Below are 27,159 nucleotides of genomic sequence, written 5' to 3' on the forward strand. Positions count from 1 at the left end.
GCTGTGATCATGCAATATGTAAAGCAGGCCATATGCATGATATCTAACTATTGTCATCTATCCAACACCAGGCAGCCATTCAGTGCCCAGGATGGTCAAAGCCCCCGTCTAGGAGAAAATGAGCCTTCTCACCCCTAGCTGGTGTGGAATGTGGCAATGGAAACTAAGAGCTTGCTATCACGGTCCTGCACTGGGCTGGAGATGTGGCTTCTGGTTCCCGGCACTGCCACTAGCTTGCTGGGCAAACGCCTTCCGTCCTTGGGTCGCTGATCCTTGTCTGTAAAACGAGGGCTATGGACTAGAAGCTCCCTAAGTACCCTTTAGAGCTCAGAACTCAAGCATTTCAGAAACTTAAATGCCACTAATTCGAAGAGAGCAGGGATGACTCTCGCTTTCCACCCTCACTCCCTCCTGAGCACTTGACAGTTCACGGAGGGGACAGATGGGAGATACTGTATTCGTTGAACAAATGACTTGACTCCTCCTGTTTTTACCCAGGTACCCTTTAACTTAGGCCCTGTGCCATGAGGACCCGAGTGTTCCTGGAGTCGGCCGTGCTTTCCCATATAAACAACTTTTTCTCGCTTTGGGATTTAACCAAAGGAGGCAATATTCCTTATGGTTAATAGTGCACAACCCAGAATCAGACAACCTGGGCTCGACTCCTGGTTCTGTCATATAGGAGCTGCGTGACCTTGAGCAAATTGCTTAACTGCTCTGTGTCTCGGTTTTCTCATCTGTAAAACAGGGCCAATAACAGTTCTACCTTATGGGGTCATTGTGAGGATTAAAATAGTTAATACAATTAATTCCTTAAATAGGGTCTGCCTCAGAGTGAGCACTAGACAAAAATGATTATGTTTTCTCAAACTTCCTTTGGGAAAAGAGTACTGCTGTCTAAAGGCATTTCAAGAGTGGCACTAATTCAAGAGGGTTCCAACCTCGTGACCTAATTACCTCCCAAGGGCCCCACCTCCAAATACCATCACATTGGTTCTCTTTCTATGTGAGGATACAACGAGATGTCGGCAGTTTGCAATGTGGATCCTCACCAGAACCAGACGATGCTGGAACCCTGATCTCAGACTTCCAACCTCCAGAACTGTGAGAAAAAATTTCTGTTGCTTATAAGCCACCCAGTCTTTGGTGCTTTGCTATACCAGCCTGAACTAAGACACATAACAACAACAATTACAAAATGTGAATGGACAGATACTAAAATATAAGTGTGGTTATCTCTGAGTGATCATAATCACTGGGGATTATCTTTTTGTGTTTGAGCTTATCTGTATTTTGCAGCATTCTACAACATCCTCCCTCTCCCCTCAAATGTCTCTCTCCACAATCCAAGAACTCTGCGCTGGCTAAGCCTGCAGCTCTGCTCCCCAGCTCTGGCCCAGCATTCCAAGGAATTGCCAAACTCCAAGCTCAGACTCCTCAGGAATGGGCTGGGGTGGGGCTTCTCCACAGGAGCCTCATCTAACTGGCAAACACACATTCTTTTCATGGGCATGTCCAGAAAGAGCCGCAGTCAAAAGTGAGAATGACACATGTCTGAAATAGACCATCCCTCAGGCAGAACTCTGTGGGGCTCAGATTCTTGGCAAGGAGCCCTCCTCAAAGTAACATCTCCAGCCGTATACTGAACATTTAAGCTCTGCTCTGCCCAGGAAAGCTGTGCTAAATGTATTCTGATCATTATCTTATTTGATCTTCACAACCTTGCAAGGCCGGTATTCTTCCCCCAAATCATGGGTGAGGACACCTGAGGCAGGACACCTGAGGCTCTGCCGTATCTGGCTCCGGTCAGTAGCTAGGAGGTAGCCAAAGGGACTCAACCCCAAGTCTAACTCTGCTGCACACAGTGAAACAGCATCTTCTCAATGGTTTAGTAGACCTCGGTGTACCTGGCCTTGAATTTCCCTTTCCTCATCCATGGAGCTGGACTCTTGTCAACACTTGAGATTCCTAAATAAAATGCTGACAGCTACCACTTTCACAACTTCTCAGACTCTGTTTCCCAGCCACAAAATAGGATTGTTTTCAATTAATCCATGAGCATTTATTCTGTGTGTTAGGGAGGCTCACATTCAACCCAGAAATGGTCCATGTCCTTAAAATAACTATCAGAAATGGTCCATGTCCTTAAGCATCCTAACATCTCATTGTAGATACAAGACCAACAGACTGATAGGTCCCCAAAATTGTGTCCAGCTGACCCTTACTGAGTAGTCGACCCAGTGATTAGGGTCTCACTAACACTTCGGCAGGAAGGGCTACCATTCATTGGACCTACCACATACCAAGTGCTCTATGTACTTCCTGTCTTCTAAAACTTATCTTAACCCTGGGAGGTGTTCCTCACCATGTTATAGGTGAGGAAACTGGGGCCAAGTTGAGAGACTTGCCCAAGGTCACCCAGAACCAGGACTTGCCCTGTAGCATCTATCATACTCAGTTGCACTTGAGGGTTTTTTTGGGGTCTGTCATCCAGTCAACCTGTAGGCCCAAAACAATAGGGACACATCTTGTTTAGAATCGTGTCCCTCATTGACCTAGTCCTGTACCTCATACACCTAAGTGTAAGCTTGCATATGGATGTGCATACACACACACAAAGGCAATACTAAAAGGGAAGGAGTCAAGGTAACTCAATAAGGAGCTCTGGATTCAGCTAGATCGGGGTTTGAACAAAAGCTTTTCCACATCCTAAGTGTCTGTCCTTTAAATAATTCAGTCTTCTCTGAGCTTCCATTTCCTCGCCTATTATATGGGGATTCCAACAAACTCACCTCCTGGGGAGGGTATGAGGAATGAACAAGAGTCAGGGGTATCTATCTCTGAGCAAAAGGTCTGGCATGTAGTAATTGCTTATTAAAGTAGACATCTATTTCTCCAAGGCCGGAAACAGAAGTGCCCAATTAAATGAGACACCTGGAACTCCAGGTGTTCTGTTGTTCCAGTAGAATATGAGCTCGTTGAGGGCAGGGAAGAAACATTTACATCTACAACCACAGCAGGAGCCAATAAATGGTGTTCCACAGGTGGCTGGTGATGACAGAGACATTTCCTGCTCAGGATGGTGACTCTGAGCTGGGCAAGGAGAGGGGTCCTGAGCCAGACTCACCTCTATAGTGGGGATGAAGCCAGCCCCTACCCTGCAGAGTTCTAATGAGACAGAAATGAAACAGCCTTGGAAAGCCTTCCCCACCTGACACTATGAGAAGAGGAGGACATGGTGACATGGGGGAAAGTGGGCAGAGAGGCTGGGAAGGCCTTGAAAGGGAGGCCAAAGACAGGCACGAAGAGGGAGGGCTTTGGAGCCATACAGTCTAGGGTTCAAGTCCCAGCTCTGACATTTATCAGTCTTGAACCTTCACCTCACTGGGCCTCAGCTGCCTCATCTCTACAAGGAGGCAAACCAACAGAGCCACGCCCAGGAGGCTGTTGTGAATCGAATATAAGGTGTCCTGAGCTCCTGGTACATAGTAAGGTGTGCTGAGCTCCTGGTACACAGTAAGAGCTCAATAAATGGTAAGGTACATTATGGAGGATACACTTTTTTTTTCCTGAAGGTAAAAGTCTCCTCAGACAATAACAGAGCCAAACAGGAATTCAGCTTAGTGCAACTGAAACAAAAACAGGAGAGCCGAAACCGTTTCCTGAGGATGACTATTTGTGAGGCCAATTCCAGCTTCTGAGAGCTAATGAACCCCCCATGGCAACCTCTGTGCAGCTCTGAGTCCAGAGCACAGGGACGCACCCTCCCCCGAGTTCCTGGAAGCACAGCAGCCACTTGCGGTACCCCATCAGCATTAAATAATCACGGCAATGATCCTAATAATGATCGGGGTAGAGGGTGGGAGGCTGGGGAGAAAGAGAAGGTGCAGGTGGGGAGGAATAACACTTAAGCTATTTTGCTTCCTCAAGACAAACTTCTGCCTGAAATAGATTAATTCAATCTGCATATTAATGTGGGTTACTAATTAATGACTAAAAAATGCTTTCAACAGGGAAAGTGCGACGGGGATGCTTAAAAAAATAACATCCAGGAGTCACAGCGTAAGTATGGAAAGGAAATAAGCTGGCCTTTTTTTTCTTTTCTAACATTTAAAATTTTACAGTTGAAGGAAATGTAGGGCAATTAGGAAAACTCACTTAAAGCACAGAAACATAAAATAGGAAAGCCTGGTGTGAGGGGACGTCGTTTGTGTTCCTGCAGAACCTTCTCGCTTACCACAAGGGCTTGTGACTGCAAGCCTACTTTCTGTTTTGCCTCCTAGACCCTGAATTTCCTGAGGGCAGAGGCCCCATCTTCCGTCCCTTCCTATTTCTGGTCCCCAGTGCTGCGCCAGGCACGTAGGGGGTAGTCAATAGTGTCACGAAACACATGAATGACCCCAAAAGAGGAGGGGAAGGGTTGCGCACAGTGACTCCCTCCTGAGAGTACAGTATGGAAAGGAGAAAAAAGGAGTAACTTTACTGTGGAGAAATCTGACAAACCATACCTCAGCCAGGTGGTCACGGTCAACATCAGCAGTGATAAATCACATGGATAGTATGTACCCTTGATATATGTGATGAAAATAGCACTTTAGGTCTCTGTGGTCTTCCTTTCAAAAACCTGTAACTCTCGTCTAAACATCAGAAAGACATCAGACAAATTCCAGTAGATTTTACGAAAATCCCCAATCAGGACTCCTAGAAACTGTGAAGGTCATCAGAAACAAGGAAAGTCTGAGAAACTATCACAGCCAAGAGGAGCCTAAGTAGACATGGATATTTAATGTAACGTCGTATCCTAGAGGGATTTTACAGAGGGAGAAATGGGTCTAGGAGGAGAGACCCATCCAAGGTCTTGGAGACCCTCCAGGTGGATAGACTCTCAGAAGCATACTGATGTATTAAAGAATGATGGACCTGGTATTCCTTTTCATACACAGTGAATATCTTGATTTTTTTTTTTTTTTAATTTGCAACTTAGATGAGACTTCCTCCCTCCTCTGACAGCCCTCAACTTCTATTGCCCAAAAGTCCTGTAAAATTTGGTAGGCAAGCACCCCGTGAGAATCAGGAAACTCAATGGGCTGGAAGAACAGTCCTCAGAGCTCCTTCAGATCACATCTTCCCATTGAGCACAAGAAAAACTGAGGCCCGAAGTAGGAAACAGTGTCTCGCCTATTGCTACTGCGGTACGTTGCTGCCATACTTAACTCATGCTTTCTCACTTGCAATATTCCAAACGCTCTGCACTACCTGGATGTGAAGAACCAGTTTAGGGCCATGGAGGAATTCCGGCCAAATCCTAGCTCTATCTCTGCCAACCTCAAGGCAGTTAAGGGCAACCATGTGGAAAATGGTTTGGTACTTAGCAACACATCTTTTGCCCCAGCCCCAGGTCCCTGCCAAGCAGAAAGCCCAGGCCTGGCAGGCTGAGGCCTGAGACACAAAGACAGCATCCAATTGGGGTGTATGGAAAGGGCACATCTCGGCCTGGCTGGCAGGCCACACTCCCCTGTGTGGCCCCATCCGTCAGCCACCCTCAGGGATCTAATTTTTCAGCTCGGCATACGGTACATTTTCTAAATGTGACCCTGTTGCTGTTATGAGAATCAAAGTGCTCCGACCACAAGATCATAAATACCAAAAGTGATGGCTAATGGCAGTGGCAGTTTGCAAAATGCCAAATGGCAGTGAGAAGCGGACGCCATAAATTACGGTCCAACTCCTCCATTCTCATGTAGGTGTTTTGTGGGTTTTTAATGATAAGATCTGCTTTCAAGTGGACTTACAGGGGCTCCCCATGAATTCAGACAGAGCTTTTAAAAATACTTCTAACAGATGCTAAAACGAAAACTAGAAGAGCCTACCACTTCAAACATAAAAACAAGTTTATTAAAAATGCTTTATGGGGCTTCCCTGGTGGCACAGTGGTTGAGGGTCCGCCAGCCGATGCAGGGGACATGGGTTCGTGCCCCGGTCTGGGAAGATCCCACATGGCGTGGAGCGGCTGGGCCCGTGAGCCATGGCCGCTGAGCCTGCGCGTCCATAGCCTGTGCTCCGCAACGGGAGAGGCCACAGCAGTGAGAGGCCCGCGTACCACCAAAAAAAAAAAAAAAAAAAAAAAAAAAAAAGCTTTATGTATAATGGCCAAAATATGGAAAGTGGCTCATTTGAAGATGGAGACATTTAGTGTGAAAGTGGTAATGATTACAATAATAGTAATGACAACAGCTAAGATGTATTGGGTAATGCAATGGGCTAAGCATCCTACATGGATTATTTTATTGAATTCTCACAAGAGCTTCATGTGGTTGGTCTATGGCTGTCCTTATTTTACACACGTGATAATTCAGGTTCCAAGAGATTAAGCTATTTGTCCCAGGTCATGCAGCAAGCTGGTGAGTGACAGACTGGAGCTGTGAACACCCGGGGTCTAGCTTTAGAGCTCGGGATCCAGAGGGCCCTGCCAGTCCCGTTCCAGCCACAGCAGACCTAAGACGGAGCACACTGAGGGCTCCCAAACCTCAACACACATCACTGTGCACTCAGAGAGGCCTGGGACTACGTAAATGTCAAACTGTGGGACCCTGTCATCAGTACAACAAACAAAAGGGCAAACATTTAGAAAACACAACGGATCCCTATTTTCATGCAACTGTGAACTTCTAGGCCTGACTTTGTAGCCTCCGTGCCTTGATCAATAAAATGAGGGTGATACGACCTTCTGGCACTTAGGAAAATTTGGTGAGATCACATATGTGAAAAGCTTCTTGAAAACCCCAAGGCACTGTACAAACAGTGTTGTTAATGAAAACACAGAAATAAAATGGATCAAGTCAAGCGTTAACATGCCTCCTCTCCTGTCCCCTTTACGGAGGCAGAGACTGGCGCTCAGAGAGATGAGATAACTTGCTCAGGGTCTCGGAATTGAGAGGCAGAGGCTCGGCCACAAGAGAGCATCTGGAGGGCTATTTGTTCTTCCCATTCTCACTGCCACCCTCAGTCCCCAACACACACACACACACACACACACACACACACACACACACACACACACACACACATGCCCCAGGGCTCCAGAAAACACAGTCTAAGACCTCCTGAGGAAGTCACCCCCACAGGTCCCCCCAGAGCTGGAGCTCAAATCAGTGTTCCTGTCTCCAGGAGGTAGTTCCTCAAAGAGCACAGCCTGAGGACAGGTGTCACTGCGGTGTCAGAAACAGCCCATCTGTTCTGCCCTAAGCAGTGTGTACAGCTGCCGCTGTGGCCCGTGACCCGGGGGTGGAACCTGCAGACCCATCATTAAGACCAAGAGGTCCCCCCATTTCACGCTTATTTGGTTTATGCACAGCTGGCCAGGGACATTTCTGATGAGCATGGGGAGAGAAGCAGGCCTGTGCTGGGCTGTGAGGGGACTGTGGCCCAGTGCCACCGCCAGCTAAGGACATGTCTCCAGGCTCTGTGTCCTTCCACAAATTTCATTCCTTTGGGAACTGTCCCACTTTTTCACAAAATTCTTTGCATTAAACCATTTCCCTCAGGGCCTGTTTCCTCTAGTTTCTGACTTTCATAAAGCTGTAGAAAGGAAAGTTACAGAGTCGTAGAATCTCAGCTCAGAGGATCTTAGATGCTAAAGCTTGTCTACCTCAACCTCCCACCCCCACCCCTTCCTTCAATCTGGCAGTTAGGTCCCCTCTAAAGCATTCCTGCAAAAGGGTAATCCAGCCTCTGCTTGAATACCTCCAAGGATGGGGAACACACTACCTTATGAGGCAGCTTGTTCCATATTCTGAATAATGTAGCGAGAGGTTGACAGCACGGACCCTGCCCAGGTCTAATGACAAGGCGAAATGAAAACACAGGGACGCTTGTTCAAAAATTAAGAATTTCAAGGTGGCAAGAGCAGAGCAATGAACCAAGTGCAGGGCCCTTCTAAGCACAGGGCCCTGGACAACTGCACTGGTCGCAGCCCACGTGGCCTGATTCTAATGGCTGATTCCAAGGGTTCAGATCCCACTTACTAACCAGGACTAGCCTCACGTGTAAAATGAAGGTAATGCTATCTATTTCATAAACTTGTTTCTGAGGATGATATGAGTCACGATGTGAAGTGCTTAGAACAAAACCTGGCACAAAGTAAACGCCATCATTTTTGTGCCCAAGACGCAACTACGGAAAGAAAAAGAAGTCCATGTGGCATTCTCCAAGCTAGCACTTTTGATATCTGCACACGGCGCTTACAGCCTTGTAAGCCCTCCCTTTACCTGGAGCAGAGTTTCTGGCTCTTGCCACCACTGCCAGCCACTAAGGGCACAGGTAGGAACAATCACAGCCACCATCATGGACAGATGCAGTTTTGTGGAACCTGATGTTTGTGTTTTGTGGGGTGAGGATAGGGGTGAGGAGAGGCTCTTTAAGAGAAAGAATACGAAATGAAGACAGGCACATTTTTTATATGTTGCTAGATGTAGTCCCAACTCAATTTTCTCACTGCAGGATCCTAAAAATGCCTGTGGTCACCCCCATACCACAGGCCAGGAGGGGGGTTCAGATTTGAGAGAGGCAGCGGTCTTAATTGGGTGTGGTTAAACCATCTCGCTTTTGCAAATTTTAAGAGAACATATGACCATGGAATATGTTGCTAGGCCCCTCCCAGGGCCGTGAAGGGGAGGGGCCGTGAAGCTTCACGGTAAACCTGATGCTGGTACCATGGCTCATGATGTCTGCATAAGATATTCAGTAGAAAAGTAAACTCCCTAAGGAGCGAGGCACAGTCCCAGGTCCTGTTGATTCCAACCCTTAAATGTCTGTCTCCTGAAGGTGTCTACTCCTCTCCATCGTCCCCTGCCTGGGCTTCACGGCTCCCAGATGGCTCCTCCACTAGCACCCTGGTCCCCTCCTGGCCAGTCTCCACATAGCAGCTGCAGCGATCCATGCAGAATTAAAGCCTGACCATGTAAATCCTACAAGGGCTTCCCACTGACATTGGGATACAATCTTAACTCCTCACCACGGAGCACATCTTCCTTCCAAGACCCCCACCCACCCCTTCTGGTCCCAAACCTCACTGTTCAACCCTGCAAGGTCAAGCCCCAGTCAGACAAGCAGGATGCTCTGTCTGGAATCCTCTCCTCATCCCATTCTCCAACCTGGCTAACCTCATCCTTTGATATTCGCTTAAATGGTACTTCTCCCAAGAAGCTTTCCCAGGGCCCCCCAAAGCATAAACAAATCCGAGTTGGGCACCTGTGTGCTCACACTGCACCCTCCACGTGACCCACAAAAGCGCTTCTGTCACCTTCTTGCCATTACAGTACTTAACAACCTGGCTCTCAACGAGGCTGAACGTGGCACGAGGGAGGGCCCTGCCTACCCGGTATCCTCGGTGCTAGCACAGTATCAGAAGCATGGTTAGGTGTGCAACACCATGTGCTGTTGAATGAGTAAGCATCTCAGAATGCCAAAAACAGAGGGCCACGGTGCCACGAGCACTGGGGTGGCGCTCTGAAGAGCCACAGCCCCATCTCAGCGCTGCCACATAACCCACTGGACCACCCAGGGCAACAGCCAGGCCTCCACGCCTTGGGGCCACACACTGTGTTCAGAGACCAGAGCCTTGGCTCCGCCAGGGCCGCCAGCAGAGAGCCGGCCTCTCCTTGCAGAGATGGGACAGTGAGGCCGTGTCCTTTCTGCTGAGTCTCCTCGGCACAGAAATCTTACAGGAGCAGGCTGGCTTCAGAGCCCTTCATTTATTATTCATTTACTTCCTTGTAACACTGCTGCTGCAGCACGCAAAGGACACAGCCCTGGAATGGACTTCCCACCTACCTGCACGCTAGCACTGATTCACCCCAGCCAAGGCACATGGCTTCTGAGTTGTCTATTTTCGACAGCCCAACGAGCCTGGGATTTGCAAAGAGCCAACCGGGAGACAAGACATCCTCTCTCCCATTAATAATGCTCTTTAAACACTCCACACGTTTTCATATTTATCATTTCCTCTAAAATATCCTATATACATAACATTCCTCTGAGGGATGGAGCTCAGGGTTTACTATCTACATTTTATAGATGAGGAAACTGAGGCTCAGGAAGGCTGAGTAACTTGTCCAAGGTCAGACAGTTCCTAAGTGGCAGAGCCCATGAGAACCCGAGGGGCAACTGACTCCACAGCCCACACTCTACCGCACAGTATTCTCCCTTCTGCATTCTAAAGATATTTTTAGGAATGATTTTTAATATCCAGAACATATCTACAAATTAATTTTTGTTCCCCAAGACAAATAAGCTTGAAAAATAGGGAAAAAAATGTGACAGGAAGTTGAAGCTGCTTCACACTGTATAAAATTAACCATGTGTCCAGTACAAGTCCCGCCCTCTAGCCATGGTGCACTCCTTTCTAGTGTTCAAGCAAGCCAGCTCTCTGTGGCCTCAGGGCCCCGTCCTTGCTGTTTATTCCACCTAAAACTCTTCTCCTGGCTTCTTTCCAGACTTCAGGTCACAGCTTGACCATCACTTCTTCACAGAAACTTCCTTGAACCCTCTCCCTGACTCTCCTACACCAATCTGTTTATTTCCTCACAGCACCCATCACCATTGTGTTATTAATGTTTTTCCGCTTGTTTATCGTCTGTTTCTTCCACTAGAATGCAAGCTTCCTGAAGGCAGGGAGTGGTTTTTGCACCAGTGCACTCCCATCCCATAGAACTATGCCTCCTGCACTGAATAAATCAATAAATCTTATTGGCATTTGACCACTGTTATAGCCCACAGTAGCTCATTTATAATAACCAAATTACATACAATAGCCAAATAATCTTCAAACAATCAAATATAGGAAGAAGGACAGATAGCAGCCTTCTATTTTTATTAAGGATAAAAATAAGAGGCCCAGAGAAATGAAGCAGCTTGTCTGAAGCCATACAGCAATGAAAGATGGAGCTAGACCTTGAACCCACCAGTGATCTGGCTTTCTAATACTGTCACATTTTATAAAAATCTGCTTAAAATATTTTTCCTTCAGTTTCTTCCCACTGCCTTAAAGATTCTCACAGGTCACTGTGCTGTTTGCTGAGCCGTCTGGCTCTCCCTCCCATGAGGGCAGAGAGCCACCCATGCCTGCAGCATTTCTTTGAGCTGACATACTGCAAGGGAATGTGAATTAACCGGCTCTCTGGAGTGAAGTTAATCCACAACCCAAAGTATGCAGAATCCTGTGCAGAAAAGCTGATGGACACGAAAACCTGGGTTTCTAGGATTCCAGAATGCAAAGGCAAGCATGCAAGTATCAAAGGACTTATCTGTAACCGAGAGAGCTAAAACGTGTACACGGAAGAGATATGCTATCAATAAGGCTGCTACCAAAACCATGACCTAGAAAACACAGGCATGACTTTGAGACGACAGACCAAGGTACTGCCCCATCATGGCCTCGTTCCTCCCAAGAAAGCGGGCTTCACTCTCATTCTAATATGCCCATGGTGAAAAATAAAACCCAAAATTAAATTAATCAAAACCCAAACTTTAGGGCTTCCCTGGTGGCACAGTGGTTGAGAGTCTGCCTGCCGATGCAGGGGACACGGGTTCATGCCCCGGTCCAGGAAGATCCCACATGCCGCAGGGCGGCTGGGCCCATGAGCCATGGCTGCTAAGCCTGCGCGTCTGGAGCCTGTGCTCCACAGCAGGAGAGGCCACAACAGTGAGAGGGCTGCGTACCGCTAAAAAAAAAAACCCAAACTTTACAGCTAATAGGAAAAGGAAAGTCATCTCTTGCCCTCTATACAATGGAAAAGCTGAGGCTGTTCAATTTCAAAGTTATCTAACCTAGTGATTCCTTGACTTCTGATTTCAATGGACTTGAAAAGATTCCCCCCCAACACCAAAATGTTGGGAAGAGACCTAGTGTTGTCAGCTTTGTGTTCTGTTCAATAAATACATTCAAACAAACCAAGGAGACAAACAACCTATCGTCTGCTACCGTTTCAGAAAATAAAGGACATATTATACCAAGTTGGAATGATATCCACTTGGGATAAGTAACACAATAAGCTCTTTGATAAAACTCACTGTTCTCTCCCCATTTTTTCTTTAATTTTACCTTGGACTGGTGAAAATTTCAACAACTGGAACAAGTCTGTGGACCAGTGACTGGGAATTACAGATCCAACCCATCCCCCTCATCTACAAATAAGGCGACGGCAACCCCAAGGTTCACAAAGCTGATTAGCAATAGGCCCTCAGGAAGAATAGTATGAGAGTATATAATAAGGGCTGACTCTAGATGTGGTGGAGTACAGGTATTTTAATCAAACTAAAACAAAACCTCAACTCTGTTGGCTTAGGTGATTTAGTAAAAGGGAAAGATGTAAAGCCCAGGGCTTCATTAGATGGTCTTAATAACACAGTGTACAGACTACCATATGGGAAAAATAAACCCCTCCCTCCCTTGGTTTTCTGGTGTTTACCAAAGGAAAGGAAAACAAAACTGACATAAATGCAATTAATCCCACAGAAGAAACAGTTTCTAACAACCACAACATAAAATGTTTGAGGCTAGGGCTTCCCTGGTGGCGCAGTGGTTGAGAGTCCGCCTGCCGATGCAGGGGACACGGGTTCGTGCCCCGGTCCGGGAAGATCCCACATGCCGCGGGCCGTGAGCCACGGCCGCTGAGCCTGCGCGTCCGGAGCCTGTGCTCCACAACGGGAGAAGCCACAGCGGTGAGAGGCCCGCGTACCGAAAAAAAAAAAAAAAAAATGTTTGAGGCCCAACTTTCATTTCCAGAAGTATGGTAGACTGGATACTCTGATAAACCACTACCTAAAAACAACCAAAAAAGCAGAATAAAAATGTAAGAAAGGAAACAAAATCATATATTTTTAAATGTATTGGTAAGTTTGCAAGAAAGTAAGAAATAATCAGAAACCAAAAACCAAACGAAAATAGGAAGCCAGAAGCAAGGAGAAGTGAAACTGGCTTTTGTCTGAGGGCATTTACTAAAACAGGTTAACACCAGTGTTGATTTGCACATGTTCTTACAACACAGGACACAGAGGACAAAGCCAGAGTCCACACCAGGTGGGGAGTTGTATAGGGATCCACTCTATACCAGCAATCACATAGAGCTAGGACTCCCTACATCACCCAGAGGACTGGCTCAAATTTCAGCAATGAGTAAATGGGGTGGGAAAGAATCTCTCTTGAGAATTTGTTGCCACAAGCCAATCCTCGTACAAGTTTGTGGTCCATAATCAGAGTATCTGGGAGGTATGAAAACTTCAAACTGAGAATTTAGTGTAAAATGATCCCACCATGTATGTGGCACAACCAAATGCCAATCCTTCCTGGAGGAACACACCTTCAGAGAATTCCCACAGAAAAGGTTCCACGAAATATGAGTCCATGGTAAAACAAACGAACATACAAAATGTATAAAGAAATGAGGTACTAGAAAAGCAGTGAAAAGAAAACACACAGCAAAATCAGACCTGCCAAAAAACCCTTCAGTGATCAGAAAAAGAATGTGTTTAACATGCTTTAATAAATAAAAAGGATTTAAAATATGAAAAAATAATAAGAGACTATGAAAAAGAACAAGTAGATTTGAAAAATATCTAAATACAACTTTTAGAACTATACTACTAGGAAAAAAAAAGAAAAACCCTCAGTAGGTAGGTAAAACCGTAGCCTAACTAGCTCAAATAGCTGATTAACTAGAAGAGAACTCCAAGATAATTGTTCAGAATGCAGTACTGAGGGAAAAAAAAAAAAAAAGGAAGGGAACCCTCATCCACTGTTGGTGGGAATGTAAACTGATACAGCCACTATGGAAAACAGTATGGAGGTTCCTCAAAAAACTAAAAATAGAACTATCATATGACCCAACAATCCCACTACTGGGCATATACCCAGAGAAAACCATAATTCAAAAAAACACATGCACCCCAATACTCATAGCAGCACTATTTACAATAGCCAGGACATGGAAGCAACCTAAATGTCCATCAATGGAGTAATGAATAAAGAAGATACATATATTCAATGGAGTATTACTCAGCCATAAAAATGAATGCAATTGGGTCATTTGTAGACGTGGATGGACCTAGAGAGTGTCATACAGAGTGAAGTATGTCAGAAAGAAAAACGCAAATATCGTATAATAACGCATATATGTGGAATCTAGAAAAATGGTACAGATGATCTTATTTGCAAAGCAGAAATAGAGACACAGACGTAGAGAACAAATGTATGGATACCAAGGGGGAAAGGGGTGGGGCGGGAGGAACTGGGAAACTGGGACTGACACATATACATTATTGATGCTATGTATAAAATAGACAATCGATGGGAACATACTGTATAGCACCAGGAATTCTACCTAATGCAGTGTGGTAACCTAAATGGGAGGGAAGTCCAAAAGGGAGGGGATATCTGCATGTGTACACCTGATTCATTTTATTGTGCAATGGAGGCTAACACAACATTGTAAAGCAACCATATTCCAATAAAAATTAATAAAAAAACAAAAAGGAATACTTGAGGGAAGCTAAGAGACATGGAAGATATGGTGGAAAGTTCTTAAAAATGTCTAAAGTTACAGTAGGAAAGGAAAGCGAAAATGGGACAATGGAAATATTGAAGAGATGATGGCTGAGAAATTTCCTACTGATAAAAGACAATAATCCAAGATTCTGAAAGACTAATCCCAAGCAGGATTTAAAAAAATACACTAATACCAAAGCCAGACAAAAACATTGAAAGAAAACTACACAAAAATTCCCTCTTCAAAACAGTTATTAAAATTCTAAATATAATTTTAGCAAATCAAATCAAACAATATATTAAAAGAATAATAAATCATGACCAGTGGAGTTTATCCCAGGAAAGCAAGGTTGGTTTAGCATTCAAAATCTGTCAATATAATCCACATATTAACAGATTAAAAAAGAAATACCAAATAATCATTTCAATAAATACAGAAAAAGCTGTTGACAAAATTCAACATTTACTCCTGATTAAAACAAAAAAATCTTTCAAGAAACTAGAAAGGAACTTTCTCAATCTGATAAAGGCCATTTACAAAAAAGCTACAGTTAGCATCACATATAATGTCACCATTAAGACTAAATACTTTCACCCAAAGATCAGAAACAAGACAAGGATATCCACACTCTCACAGCTTTTATTCAACACTGTACTGGAGCTTCTAGCCAGTGCAATAAGGCAAGAAAAAGATACAAAGTCACCTAGATTGAAAAGATTTGCAAAAGACATGATTGCCTATGTAGAAAAACTGATGTAATGTACACAAAAGGCTATTAGAACTAATAAGTGAGTTTAGCAAGTTTGCAAGAGACAATATATTAAAAAACAAATTGGGGACTTCCCTGGTGGTACAGTGGTTAAGAATCCACCTGTCAGTGCAGGGAACATGGGTTCAATCCCTGGTCCAGGAAGATCCCACATGCTGCGGAGCAACTAAGCCCGTGAGCCACAACTACTGAGCCTGCATTCTAGAGCCTGTGAGCCACAACTACTGAGCCCGTGTGCCACAGCTACTGAAGCCTGCGTGTCTAGAGCCCATGCTATGCAACAAAAGAAGGCACTGCAATGAGAAGCCTGAGCACCGCAATGAAGAGCAGCCCCCACTCTCTGCAACTAGAGAAACGCTGCATGAGGCAACGAAAACCCAATGCAGCCAAAAATAATAAAAATAAAAATAACTTAAAAACCCAAAAAACAAACAAAAAAATTGTATTTTAAAATATTAGCAATGAACAAGAAACTGAAATTTTTGCAATAACGTTCATGACAAAATCCAAAATTATCAAATCCACTGGATAAATCTGAAAAAGATGTAAAGACCATAAACAACAAAATATTGCTAAGGTAAATAAAAAACTCTATCAAAAAAGCTATGCAATATACAAAAGAATAACTATTGATGAGATGTCCATTTTTCTAAAACTGACCAATGGATTCAATGTAATCCTAATAAACATCCCAGCAGGCTCTTTTACAGTAATTGGTAAACTGATTCTAAGACTCATCTGGAAATGCAAAGCACCTGGAATAGCCAAAACAACTTTGGAAAAGGATAAAGTTGGATAACTAACACCCGATTTCAAGACATACTATAAAGTGACAGTAATCCAGACAGTGTGGTACTGGCATAAAGAAAAACAAATAAATCAATGAAACACAATAGAGGGTACAGATATAGACCCACAGATATATGAACAACCGATTTCTGACAGAGGTGCAAAGGCAATTAAGTGGAGAAATGACAGTATACTCAACTAATAATACTAGAACAACTGGATACCAATATATAAGAGGAGGGGCAGGGAGGGGGGATGGGGATGAGAAGGAAGAGGATGAGGAGGACTTTGATCCATACTTCATGCTACATACGATAATTAACTCAAAATGGATCACAGCTCTAAATTTAAGACCTAAAATTATAAAGCTTCTAGAAGAAAACATAAGAAAAAAACTTTGTGACTTTGGGTTAGGCAAATATTTCTAGATATGACACCAAAAACATGATATATAAAGGAACAAACTGATAAATCAAACTATATCAAAATTTAAAATTTCTGCCACTGTTAACAGAATAAAAACACAAGCCACAGACTAGAGTAAATACTGCAAACCATGTATCTGATAAAGGACTTGTATCCAGAATATAAAGAACTCTCAAAATTCAATAACGGGAAACCAAACAACCCAATTTTTAAAGAACGGGCAAAAGATTTAAACAAACCCATTACAAAGAAGATACACACAGGGCAGAGAAGCACATGAAAAGATGCTCAGCATCACTGGTCATCAGAGAAATACAAATTAAAACCACAATGAGATACTACTACACACCTATTAGAATGGCTAAAATTGAAAAGACTGATAACACTAAGTGTTGATAGTGATGTGGAGCTGGTAAAATTCTCAAACACTGCTGCTGGGAACTTAAAATGGTACCACCACAACTTTTAAAAAGTTAAATAGAGCAGATCCTCAGTATCTGTTGGGAATTGGTTTCAGGATTCCGTGAGGATACCAAAATCCATGGATGCTCAAGTTCCTTATGTAAAATGATATAGTAGCCTCCCATTTACTTTTTTTTTTAATGTTTTCTTAAACACCTTTACTGGATTACAATTGCTTTAGATTATTGTGTTAGTTGCTGCTGTATAAAAAAGTGAATCAGCTATATGTATACACATATCCCCATATCGCCTCCCTCTTGCATCTCCCTCACACCCTCCCTATCCCACCCCTCTAGGTGGTCACAAAGCACTGAGCTGATCTCCCTGTGCTATGTGGCTGCTTCCCACTAGCTATCTATTTTACATTTGGTACTGTATATATGTCTATGCCACTCTCTCACTTCATCTCAGCTTACCCTTCCCCCTCCCCATGTACTCAAGTCCATACCCCACGTCTGTGTCTTTATTCCTGTCCTGACCCTAGGTTAATCAGAACCACTTTTTTTTTCTTAGATTCCATATATATGTTAGCATAGGGTATTTGTTTTTCTCCTTCTGACTTACTTCACTCTGTATGACAGACTATAGGTCCATCCACCTCACTACAAATAATTTCGTTTCTTTATATGGCTAAGTAATATTGCATTGTATATATGTGCCACATCTTCTTTATCCATTCATCTGTCAATGGACACTTAGGTTGCTTCCATGTCCTGACTATTGTAAACAGAGCTGCAATGAACATTGTGGTATGTGACTTTTTAAATTATGGTTGTCTCAGGGTATATGCCTAGTAGTGGGATTGCTGGGTCACATGGTAGTTCTATTTTTAGTTTTTGGGGAAACCTCCATACTGTCCTCCAAAGGGGCTGTATCAACTTACATTCCCATCAACAGTGCAAAAGGGTTCCCTTTTCTCCACACACTCGCCAGAATTTATTGTTTGTAGATTTTTTGATGATGGCCGTTCTGACTGGTGTGAGGTGATACCTCACTGTAGTTTTGCTTTGCATTTTTCTAATGATTAGTGATGTTAAGCATCCTTTCATGTGTTTGTTGGCAATCTGTATATCTTCTCTGGAGACATGTCTATTTAGGTCTTCTGCCCATTTTTGGATTGGGTTGTTTGTTTTTTTTGTTACTGAGCTGCATGAGCTGCTTGCATATTTTGCAAATTAATCCTTTGTCAGCTGCTTCGTTTGCAAATATTTTTTCCCATTCTGAGGGTTGTCTTTTCGTCTTGTTTATGGTTTCCTTTGCTGTGCAAAAGCTTTTAAGTTTCATTAGGTCCCATTTGTTTATTTTAGTTTTTATTTCCATTTCTCTAAGAGGTGGGTCAAAAAGGATATTGCTGTGATTTATGTCATAGAGTGTTCTGCCTATGTTTTCCTATAAGAGCTTTATAGTGTCTGGCCTTACATTTAGGTCTTTAATCCATTTTGAGCTTATTTTGGGTATAGTGTTAGGGAATGTTCTAATTTCACTCTTTTACACATAGCTGTCCAGTTTTAGTGTTAGGGAGGGTTCTAATTTCATTCTTTTACACGTAGCTGTCCAGTTTTGCTGTTAGGGAGTGTTCTAATTCCATTTTTTTACATGTAGCTGTCCAGTTTTCCCAGCACCACTTATTGAAGAGGGTGTCTTTTCTCCATTGTATATTCTTGCCTCCTTTATCAAAGATAAGGTGACCATATGTGCATGGGCTTATCTCTGGGCTTTCTATCCAGTTCCATTAATCTATATTTCTGTTTTGGGGCCAGTACCATACTGTCTTGATTACTGGAGCTTTGTAGTATAGTCTGAAGTCCAGGCGCCTGATTCCTCCAGCTCCATTTTTCTTTCTCAGGATTGCTTTGGCTATTCGGGGTCTTTTGTGTTTCCATTCAAATTGTGAAATTTTTTGTTCTAGTTCTGTGGAAAATGCCAGTGGTAGTTTGATAGGGATTGCACTGAATCTGTAGATTGCTTTGGGTAGTACAGTCATCTTCACAATGTTGATTCTTCCAATCCAAGAACACTGTATATCTCTCCAACTGTTGGTATCATCTTTAATTTCTTTCATCAGTGTCTTATAGTTTTCTGCAAACAGGCCTTTTGTCTCCTTAGGTAGGTTTATTCCTAGGTATTTTATTCTTTTTGTTGCCATGGTAAATGGGAGTGTTTCCTTAATTTCTCTTTCAGATTTTTCATCATTAGTGTATAGGAATGCGTGCAAGAGATTTCTGTGCATTAATTTTGTATCCCGCTTCTTTACCAAATTCATTGATTAGCTCTAGTAGTTTTCTGGTAGCATCTTTAGGATTCTCTATGTATAGTATCAAGTCATCTGCAAACAGTGACAGTTTTACTTCTTCATTTCCAATTTGTATTCCTTTTACTTCCTTTTCTTCTCTGACTGCTGTGGCTAAAGCTTCCAAAACTATGTTGAATAATAGTGGTGAGAGTGGGCAACCTTGTCTTGTTCCTAATCTTAGTGGAAATGGTTCCAGTTTTTCACCATTGAGAACGATGTTGGCTGTAGTTTTGTCATACATGGCCTTTATTATGTTGAGGTAAGTTCTATGTCTACCTTCTGGAGAGTTTTTATCATAAATGGGTGTTGAATTTTGTCAAAACCTTTTTCTGCATCTATTGAGATGATCATATGGTTTTTATCCTTCGATTTGTTAATATGGTGTATCACACTGATTGATTTGCGTATATTGAAGAATCCTTGCATTCCTGGGGTAAATCCCACTTGATCATGGTGTATGACCCTTTTAATGTGCTGCTGGATTCTGTTTGCTAGTATTTTGTTAAGGATTTTTGCATCTTTATTCATCAGTGATATTGTCCTGTAGTTTTCTTTTTTTGTAACATCTTTGTCTGGTTTTGGTATCAGGGTGATGGTGGCCTCAGAGAATGAGTTTGGGAGTGTTTCTCCCTCTGCTATATTTTGGAGGAGTTTGAGAAGGACGGGTGTTAGCTCTTCTCTAAATGTTTGATAGAAATCGCCTGTGAAGCCATCTAGTCCTGGGCTTTTGTTTGTTGGAAGATGTTTCATCAGAGTCTCAATTTCAGTGCTTGTGATTAGTCTCCTTATATTTTCTATTTCTTCCTGGTCCAATCTTGGAAGGTTATGCTTTTCTAGGAATTTGTCCATTTCTTCCAGGCTGTCCATTTTATTGCCATATACTTGCTTGTAGTAATCTCTCAGGCTCCTTTGTATTTCTGCAGTGTCAGTTGTTATTTCTTTTTCATTTCTAATTCTGTTGATAGTGGGTTGGGGGGGGGGGGTGGAATTCTCTTAGCTTTTGCTTGTCTGTAAAGGTTTTAATTTCTCCAGTTGAATCTAAATGAGATCCTTGCTGGGTGGAGTAATCTTGGTTGTAGGTTTTTCCCTTTCATCACTTTAAATATGTCCTGCCACTCCCTTCTGGCTTGCAGAGTTTCTGCCATAAGATCAGCTGTTAACCCTTTGGGGATTCCCTTGTATGTTATTTGCTGCTTTTAATATTTTTTCTTTTTTTTTTTTGCGGTACGTGGGCCTCTCACTGTTGTGGCCTCTTCCGTTGCGGAGCACAGGTTCCGGACACGCAGGCTCAGTGGCCATGGCTCACAGGCCTAGCCGCTCCACGGCATGTGGCATCTTCCCGAACTGGGGCATGAACCTGTGTCCCCTGCATTGGCAGGCGGACTCTCAACCACTGCGCCACCGGGGAAGCCCTGTATTTTACTTTTGATAGTTCGATTACTATGTGCCTTGGAGTGTTTCTCGTTGGATTTATCCTGTGTGGGACTCTCTGCGCTTCTTGGACTTGATTGACTATTTCCTTTCCCATATTAGGGAAGTTTTCAACTATAATCTCTTCCAATATTTTCTCAGTCCCTTTCTTTTTCTCTTCTCCTTCTGGGACCCCTATAATTCGAATGCTGGTGCATTTAATGTTGTCCCAGAGGTCTCTGAGACTTCCCTCAATTCTTTTCATTCTTTTTTCTTTATTCTGCTCTGCAGTAGTTATTTCCACTATTTATCTTCCAGGTCAATTATCCATTCTTCTGCCTCAGTTATTCTGCTAATGATTTCTTCTGGAGAATTTTTAATTTCATTTATTGTGTTGTTCATAATTATTTGCTCTTTAGTTCTTCTAGGTCCTCATTAAACATTTCTTGTATTTTCTCCATTTTATTTCCAAGATTTTGGAACATCTTTACTATCATTACTCTGAATTCTTTTTCAGGTAGACTGCCTATTTCCTCTTCATTTGTTTGGTCTGGTGGATTTTTACCTTGCTCCTTCATTGGCTGTGTGTTTCTCTGTCTTCTCAGTTTGCTTAACTTACTGTGTTTGGGGTCTCCTTTTCGCAGGCTGCAGGTTCATCATTCCCGTTGTTTTTGGTGTCTTCTCCCAGTGGGTAAGGTTGGTTCAGTGGGTTGTGTGGGCTTCCTGGTGGAGGGGACTGGTGCCTGTGTTCTGGTGGATGAGGCTGGATGTTGTTTAATTTTAACACTGAGACGGAGATCCCTGGGAGATCTCTCGCCAATTAACATTACATGGGGCGAGGAGGTCTCTGGTAGTCCAATGTCGTGAACTCGGTTCTCCCACCTCAGAGGCTCAGGCCTGACACCCGGCCAGAGCACCAAGACCCTGTCAGATGCACGGCTCAGAAGAAAAGGGAGAAAAAAAAGAAAGAAAGAAAACAAAAAATAAAATAAAGTTATTAAAATAAAAAAAATTTTTAATATTTTTTAAAAGAGTAATAAAAAAAAAAGAAGAGAGCAACCAAACCAATAAACATATCCACCAATGATAACAAGCACTAAAAGCTAAACTAAGATAAATATAAAAATCAGTAACTAGTCTATTGCATACAGCAAACCCCAAATCTACAGTTGCTCCCAAAGTCCACCACCTCAATTTTGGGATGATTCGTTGTCTATTCAGTTATTCCACAGATGCAGGGTACATGAAGTTGATTGTGGAAGATCCCAGAGGTGCAGGTCCCATCCCTATTCTTTTTTCTCATTTTTTCTTTTTTCTTTTGCCCTACCCAGGTATGTGGGGGGTTTCTTGCCTTCTGGGAAGTCTGAGGTCTTCTGCCGGCATTCAGTAGGTGTTCTGCAGGAGTTGTTCCACATGTAGATGTATTTTTGATGTATTCGTGGGAAGCAAGGTGATCTCCATGTCTTACTCCTCTGCCATCTTGAAGGTCCTGAGCCCTCCCATATACTTTAAATCATCTCTAGATTACTTATAATACCTAATACAACATAAATGCTATGTAAATATTTGCTGGCCCATGTCAAATTCAAATTTTGCTTTTTGGAACTTGCTGGAATTAAAAAAAAAATTGTTTTCAATCCAGTTGGTTGAATCCACAGATGTGGAACCCGTGGATATGGGGGGCCAACAGTATACACCTAACATATAATCCAGCCATTCCACTCCTACAGATTTACCTAAGAGAAATAAAAGCATATGCCTATAGAAAGACTTGAACATCAATGTTCACAAAAACTTTATACTAGCCCCAAAGTGGAAATAACCCAAATATCCACCAAGTAAATGGATAAATAAACAGTGGCATGTCCATACAAAGGAATATCACCAACCAATAAGAAGGAACAAACTATTGTATATGCTACAATAAGGATGAATCTCAAAATAACTATGCTGAGTGAAAGAAGTCAGCTTAAAAAAAAAAAGTATACACTGTGTGACTCCATTTGTGTAAAATTCTATAAAATACAAATTAGCCTACAGCGATAGAAAGTAGATCAGTGGTTGCCTGGGGAACATAGGAGAATGGAAAGGACAGGATGGAAGGGTTACAAGCATAAAGGGACATAGGAAACTTTGGGGGATGATGGATATGTTCATCATCTTGATGTGGTGATGGTTTCATGAGTATATACACAGGTCAAAACTTACCAAATTACACACTTTAAACATGTGCAATTCACTCTATGCCAATTATACCTCAATAAAGCTGTTTCTAAAAATCTACGTCATAGTGAAACTGCAGAACATCAAAAAGAGACAAAATCTTACAAGTAGCCAGAGGAAAGACAGACTTAATGTAAAGGAATAATCATTATATTGAAACAGGAGGGAAGGGGGCAGGGCACAACCTTTAACAGAATGATATAGCCATAGTACACAATGAAAACTAGTGAGAAACAATTGGATCCAAGATAGCCGTGAATCTTCTGCCATCTTGGACCCAGTTGGTTCTCACTAGTTTTCACTGTGTACTATGGCTATATCATTCTTTTAAAGGTTGTGCCCTGCCCCCTTCCCTCCTGTTTCAATATGACCCTTGACTTCTCAACAGCTGTAACAGAATCCAGAAGTCAGTAGAATAATGTATTGAATATATAATGGTAGACAACTGTCAAACTAGAATTGTATACCCAGCAAGGACAGGCACAAAATAAAGAAGTTCTCAAGCAAAACCTAGAGTTTGCTATCAAGAGACCTTCACTCAAAGAAATTAAAAGAATATGCTTCAGGTAGAAGCAAAGTGATTCCATTTGGAAGGTTTGTGTGAAACTGTAAGAGTACAGTCTTATGGAATTAAAAATAATAACTAAGATACATGACAACAATAGCTTGTAAGTCAGAAGAGGGGGTGATCAAAGCTGAGGGGTTCACTAAGATCCTTGTATCGGCTGGAAGAAGAGTAAATATATTGATTAATTTTAGACTCAAAATACAGGTTAAAATTTCTTGGTTTACTACTCGAAGTGTAGAAACAGAATACTGAACTCTCTTAGTTGAAGACAAGAAAAAAGTAAAATGAGAAAAAAATCCAAAAGAAGGCAAGAAAGGGCAGGGGGAAAAGAAAACATGAAAAGGTGAGACAATAAGAAAGCCCAGAAGAAGATGGCAGTAATAATTCTCCACTAAAATGTGAACTTCTTGTGGACAGAGGCTGTGCTATGTTATCCACTGTATCTTCAACACCTATCATAGTGTCTGGCTCATATTAGACACTTTGATAAATATCAAATAACTGAGAGTTTGCCGAATGAGTAAATGTTTGGATGAATGGATGGTTGTGGTACATATTTGGTCTTTGTCTCAGGTTCCTGGCACAAAGCTCCTAAAACCTTTGGAATTTCCAGTCATAGGAGTGTCCTCTGTCATTCATAAGAAGCCCTTCTGAGGATACCTGAGCTTATGGTAATGAGGTTGCTTAGGGTGGGACCCCCCCCAGGTAGCCCTGGGATGGGACTGGTCACCAGAAAGACCACCCACGGACCTCTGGGAAGAGGAAAGGGGCTGCTGCAGATTAATGTCTATAAAAACTCTTGAATAAGGAGATCTGATGAGCTTCTGGGGGTTGGTAAACATGAGAGGAGGGTGGCACACCCTGGTTCCTCTCAGGACCCTTCTGGACCTCACCCTTCATCTGGGTGTTCATCTGTACCCTTTATAATATCCTTTATAATCAACTGGTAAACATAAGTAAATGTTTCTCTGAGTTCTGTGAGCTGCTCTACCAAATTAATTGAACCCGAGGAAGGGGTCGTGGGAACCTCTGATTTATAGCTAGATAGTCAGAGGCACAGGTGACAACCTGGACTTGTGACTGGCATCTGAAGTGGGGTAGTCTTGTGGGACTGAGCCCTTAACCTGTGGCATCTGACACTAACTCTAGGTAGAAAAGTGTCAGAATTGAGTTAAATTTGTAGGACATTCAGTGCCACTAAGAATTGGAGAATTGCTTGGTGGTGTTGGACAAAACCCATCAGAATGGTAAATGAATGAATATGGTTAACTGAATGAATACAGAAATGTATGAATAATATAAAGCTTCATTTGGGCCAGAAGTTTCAGCCTTCTCCAGGCACCCAGGCACCACTTCATTTATCAGAATTAGCCAACAAATTACTGACAGGACAAATGGAGTTTCTCTCTTTTCCCTGGCCACTGTCTGGGGGCAATGAAGTATGCAAGATACAGATGGACAAAGAAGGAGGAGGCGGCAAGGGACTGGGACAAATTAATCCCAGATTACAGAAAAGTTGATAGAATAAAAATCACGGGGCTTCCCTGGTGGTGCAGTGGTTAAGAATATGCCTGCCAATGCAGGGGACATGGGTTCGAGCCCTGGTCTGGGAAGATCCCACATGCTACAGAGTAACTAAGCCCATGCGCCACACCTACTAAGCCTGCACTCTAGAGCCTGTGAGCCACAACTACTGAGCCTGCATGCCACAACTACTGAAGCAAGTGCGCCTAGAGCCTGTGCTCCGTGACAAGAGAAGCCACCGCAATGAGAAGCCCAAGCACCGCAACGAAGAGTAGCCCCCGCTCTCCGCAACTAGAGAAAGCCCGCGTGCAGCAACGAAGACCCAATGCAGCCAAGAATAAATAATTAATTAATTAATTTTTTAAAAATTCATGTATGGATGGGAGATAGCTTCTAGTTTTGAATTATGTAATTATCCCTTCCTGTCCATTTCTATAGCTAATGCCCTAGTTGGGGCCCTCAATACCTACAGTAGGGACCACAAGGTCCTCAACTGCTTTCTGTACCTCTTCTACATCCTTGTCCATCTAGACTTCATCCCATCAAGATACACAGCCACCATGAAATCACTACCCACCACCCTCCTGCTCAAATGATTCAATGGATCACAACTGCCTTCCAGAATCAAATTCATACATCTTAGCCTGATTTTCAAGGCCTTTTAAGAACTGATTTTCATCACCCTTTCTCTCACCATTCTCCTTGAAGAATACTAGGCTTTAGTCAATAGATCCCATGACCATTCTCACCTCTGAGTCCTGGCTTACACTGTTCCCGTCAAGCATTCCCCTTCTGCCACCTTTGTTACTGAGGCTGGGTACATTCTTCAAGGCCCAAATCAAATGTTAACTCTTCCATGGTGCTTCCTGGTACAGAGCCAAAAATAAATTTTTTCACTTCTTACTCTATAACACCCTGTTTACAACACTCTTAGGATTCTTAACACACCCTATCTTATGCTCTATTTGGGAGGCAACTTAGCCTAAAGGTTACGTACATGGACTTTGGAGTCAGACAGACTTGGCATTGAATCCAGGTCTGCCATATCCTATCTGTATGAACTAAGGAAGTTACTTAACTTTTCTAAGCCTCAGTTTCTTCATCTGCAAAGTGGGGAAAATCTGTATCAGAGGACTATTCTGAAGATTGAATGAGATCATGCCAGTAAAGCCATAGCTTATAACAATAATTATTATCACAACACATGTGTCATACCATCTCTGCCATGGATGTGAGTCTCCTGAGAAGAGTATCCATGTTTGATGATGTTTCTACCTTTCTTTCTATCTCTTCTAGTACCTAGTACGGTGTTTTTCTTCAAATTATGCAAAATAATTTCCAAATCAAGAATTAATGTGATATTAAATATGCTTTCATTCATGTTGGTACCACATTAAGATTCTACAGAATTCTTAAGGTTTGTCACATTTGTTAAATATTCAATGTCTTTCTTATCCCTGGAAACCCCATATGCTCCAGATTTTACTAGATGATACTGACACCTTTTTAGGAAAACAAAAAGGCACAGTCATGGGCTGGAAGAATATATTCACAAAACATATATCAGACAAGAGAGTTGTATTACAGAATATATATTAAAAAAAACTCTTAAAACTCAATAGGACAACCCAATTAAAAATCGACAGAAGATTTTAATAGACATTTCACAAAAGATACAAAATGGCCAATAAACACATGAAGAGATGCTCTTCATGAGAGCATGTAAATTACATGTGAGAAACGTAAATTTCATTTCTTCACACCCATAAGGACAGCTAAAATTGAAGACTGACCATTCCAATTCCAAGTGCCATCAAGGATGCCGAGCAACAAGAACTCTATCGTACAGTGATGGTGGGAATGCAAAATGGGACAAGTACTTTGGAAAACAATTTGGTAGTTTTTTAACAAATTAAACACACACCTACCATACCACCCAGCCATTCTATTGTTTTGTAGGTATTTTCTCAAGAAAGCAAAAATATATATCCACACAGACTAGCACACAAATGTTCAAAAGAGTTAGATTTCTAACAGCCAAAAGCTAGAAACACCTCAAATGTCTCTCAACAGGTGAATGGGATGAATCTCGGTATCATCATGCTTAGTAAAAAAAAAAAAAAAAAAAAAAGGCAAAAAGGAAAACAAACTG

The 27,159-nt window shown here is 42.5% G+C and overlaps 1 protein-coding gene across 3 annotated transcripts in view; it reads right to left on the reverse strand.

The window, feature by feature from the left end:
* The window catches only part of GALNT10 (polypeptide N-acetylgalactosaminyltransferase 10), a 218,662-nt gene that overhangs the window by 159,350 nt on the left and 32,153 nt on the right, over positions 1-27,159 (reverse strand). Inside the window, exon 2 of one of the 3 annotated variants that reach the window (XM_024760165.1) lies at positions 25,757-25,873. The exons of the other annotated variants lie outside the window; for them this stretch is intronic. Within the exon in view, the coding sequence (XP_024615933.1) occupies positions 25,757-25,792 (36 nt within the window). The 5' untranslated portion in view covers positions 25,793-25,873. The remainder of the gene's footprint in view (positions 1-25,756; positions 25,874-27,159) is intronic. 3 annotated transcript variants of the gene reach the window in all.

The sequence above is a fragment of the Neophocaena asiaeorientalis genome, unplaced genomic scaffold (genome assembly GCF_003031525.2).
Source record: "Neophocaena asiaeorientalis asiaeorientalis breed wild unplaced genomic scaffold, Neophocaena_asiaeorientalis_V1.1 scaffold336, whole genome shotgun sequence".
Lineage (NCBI taxonomy): Eukaryota > Metazoa > Chordata > Mammalia > Artiodactyla > Phocoenidae > Neophocaena > Neophocaena asiaeorientalis.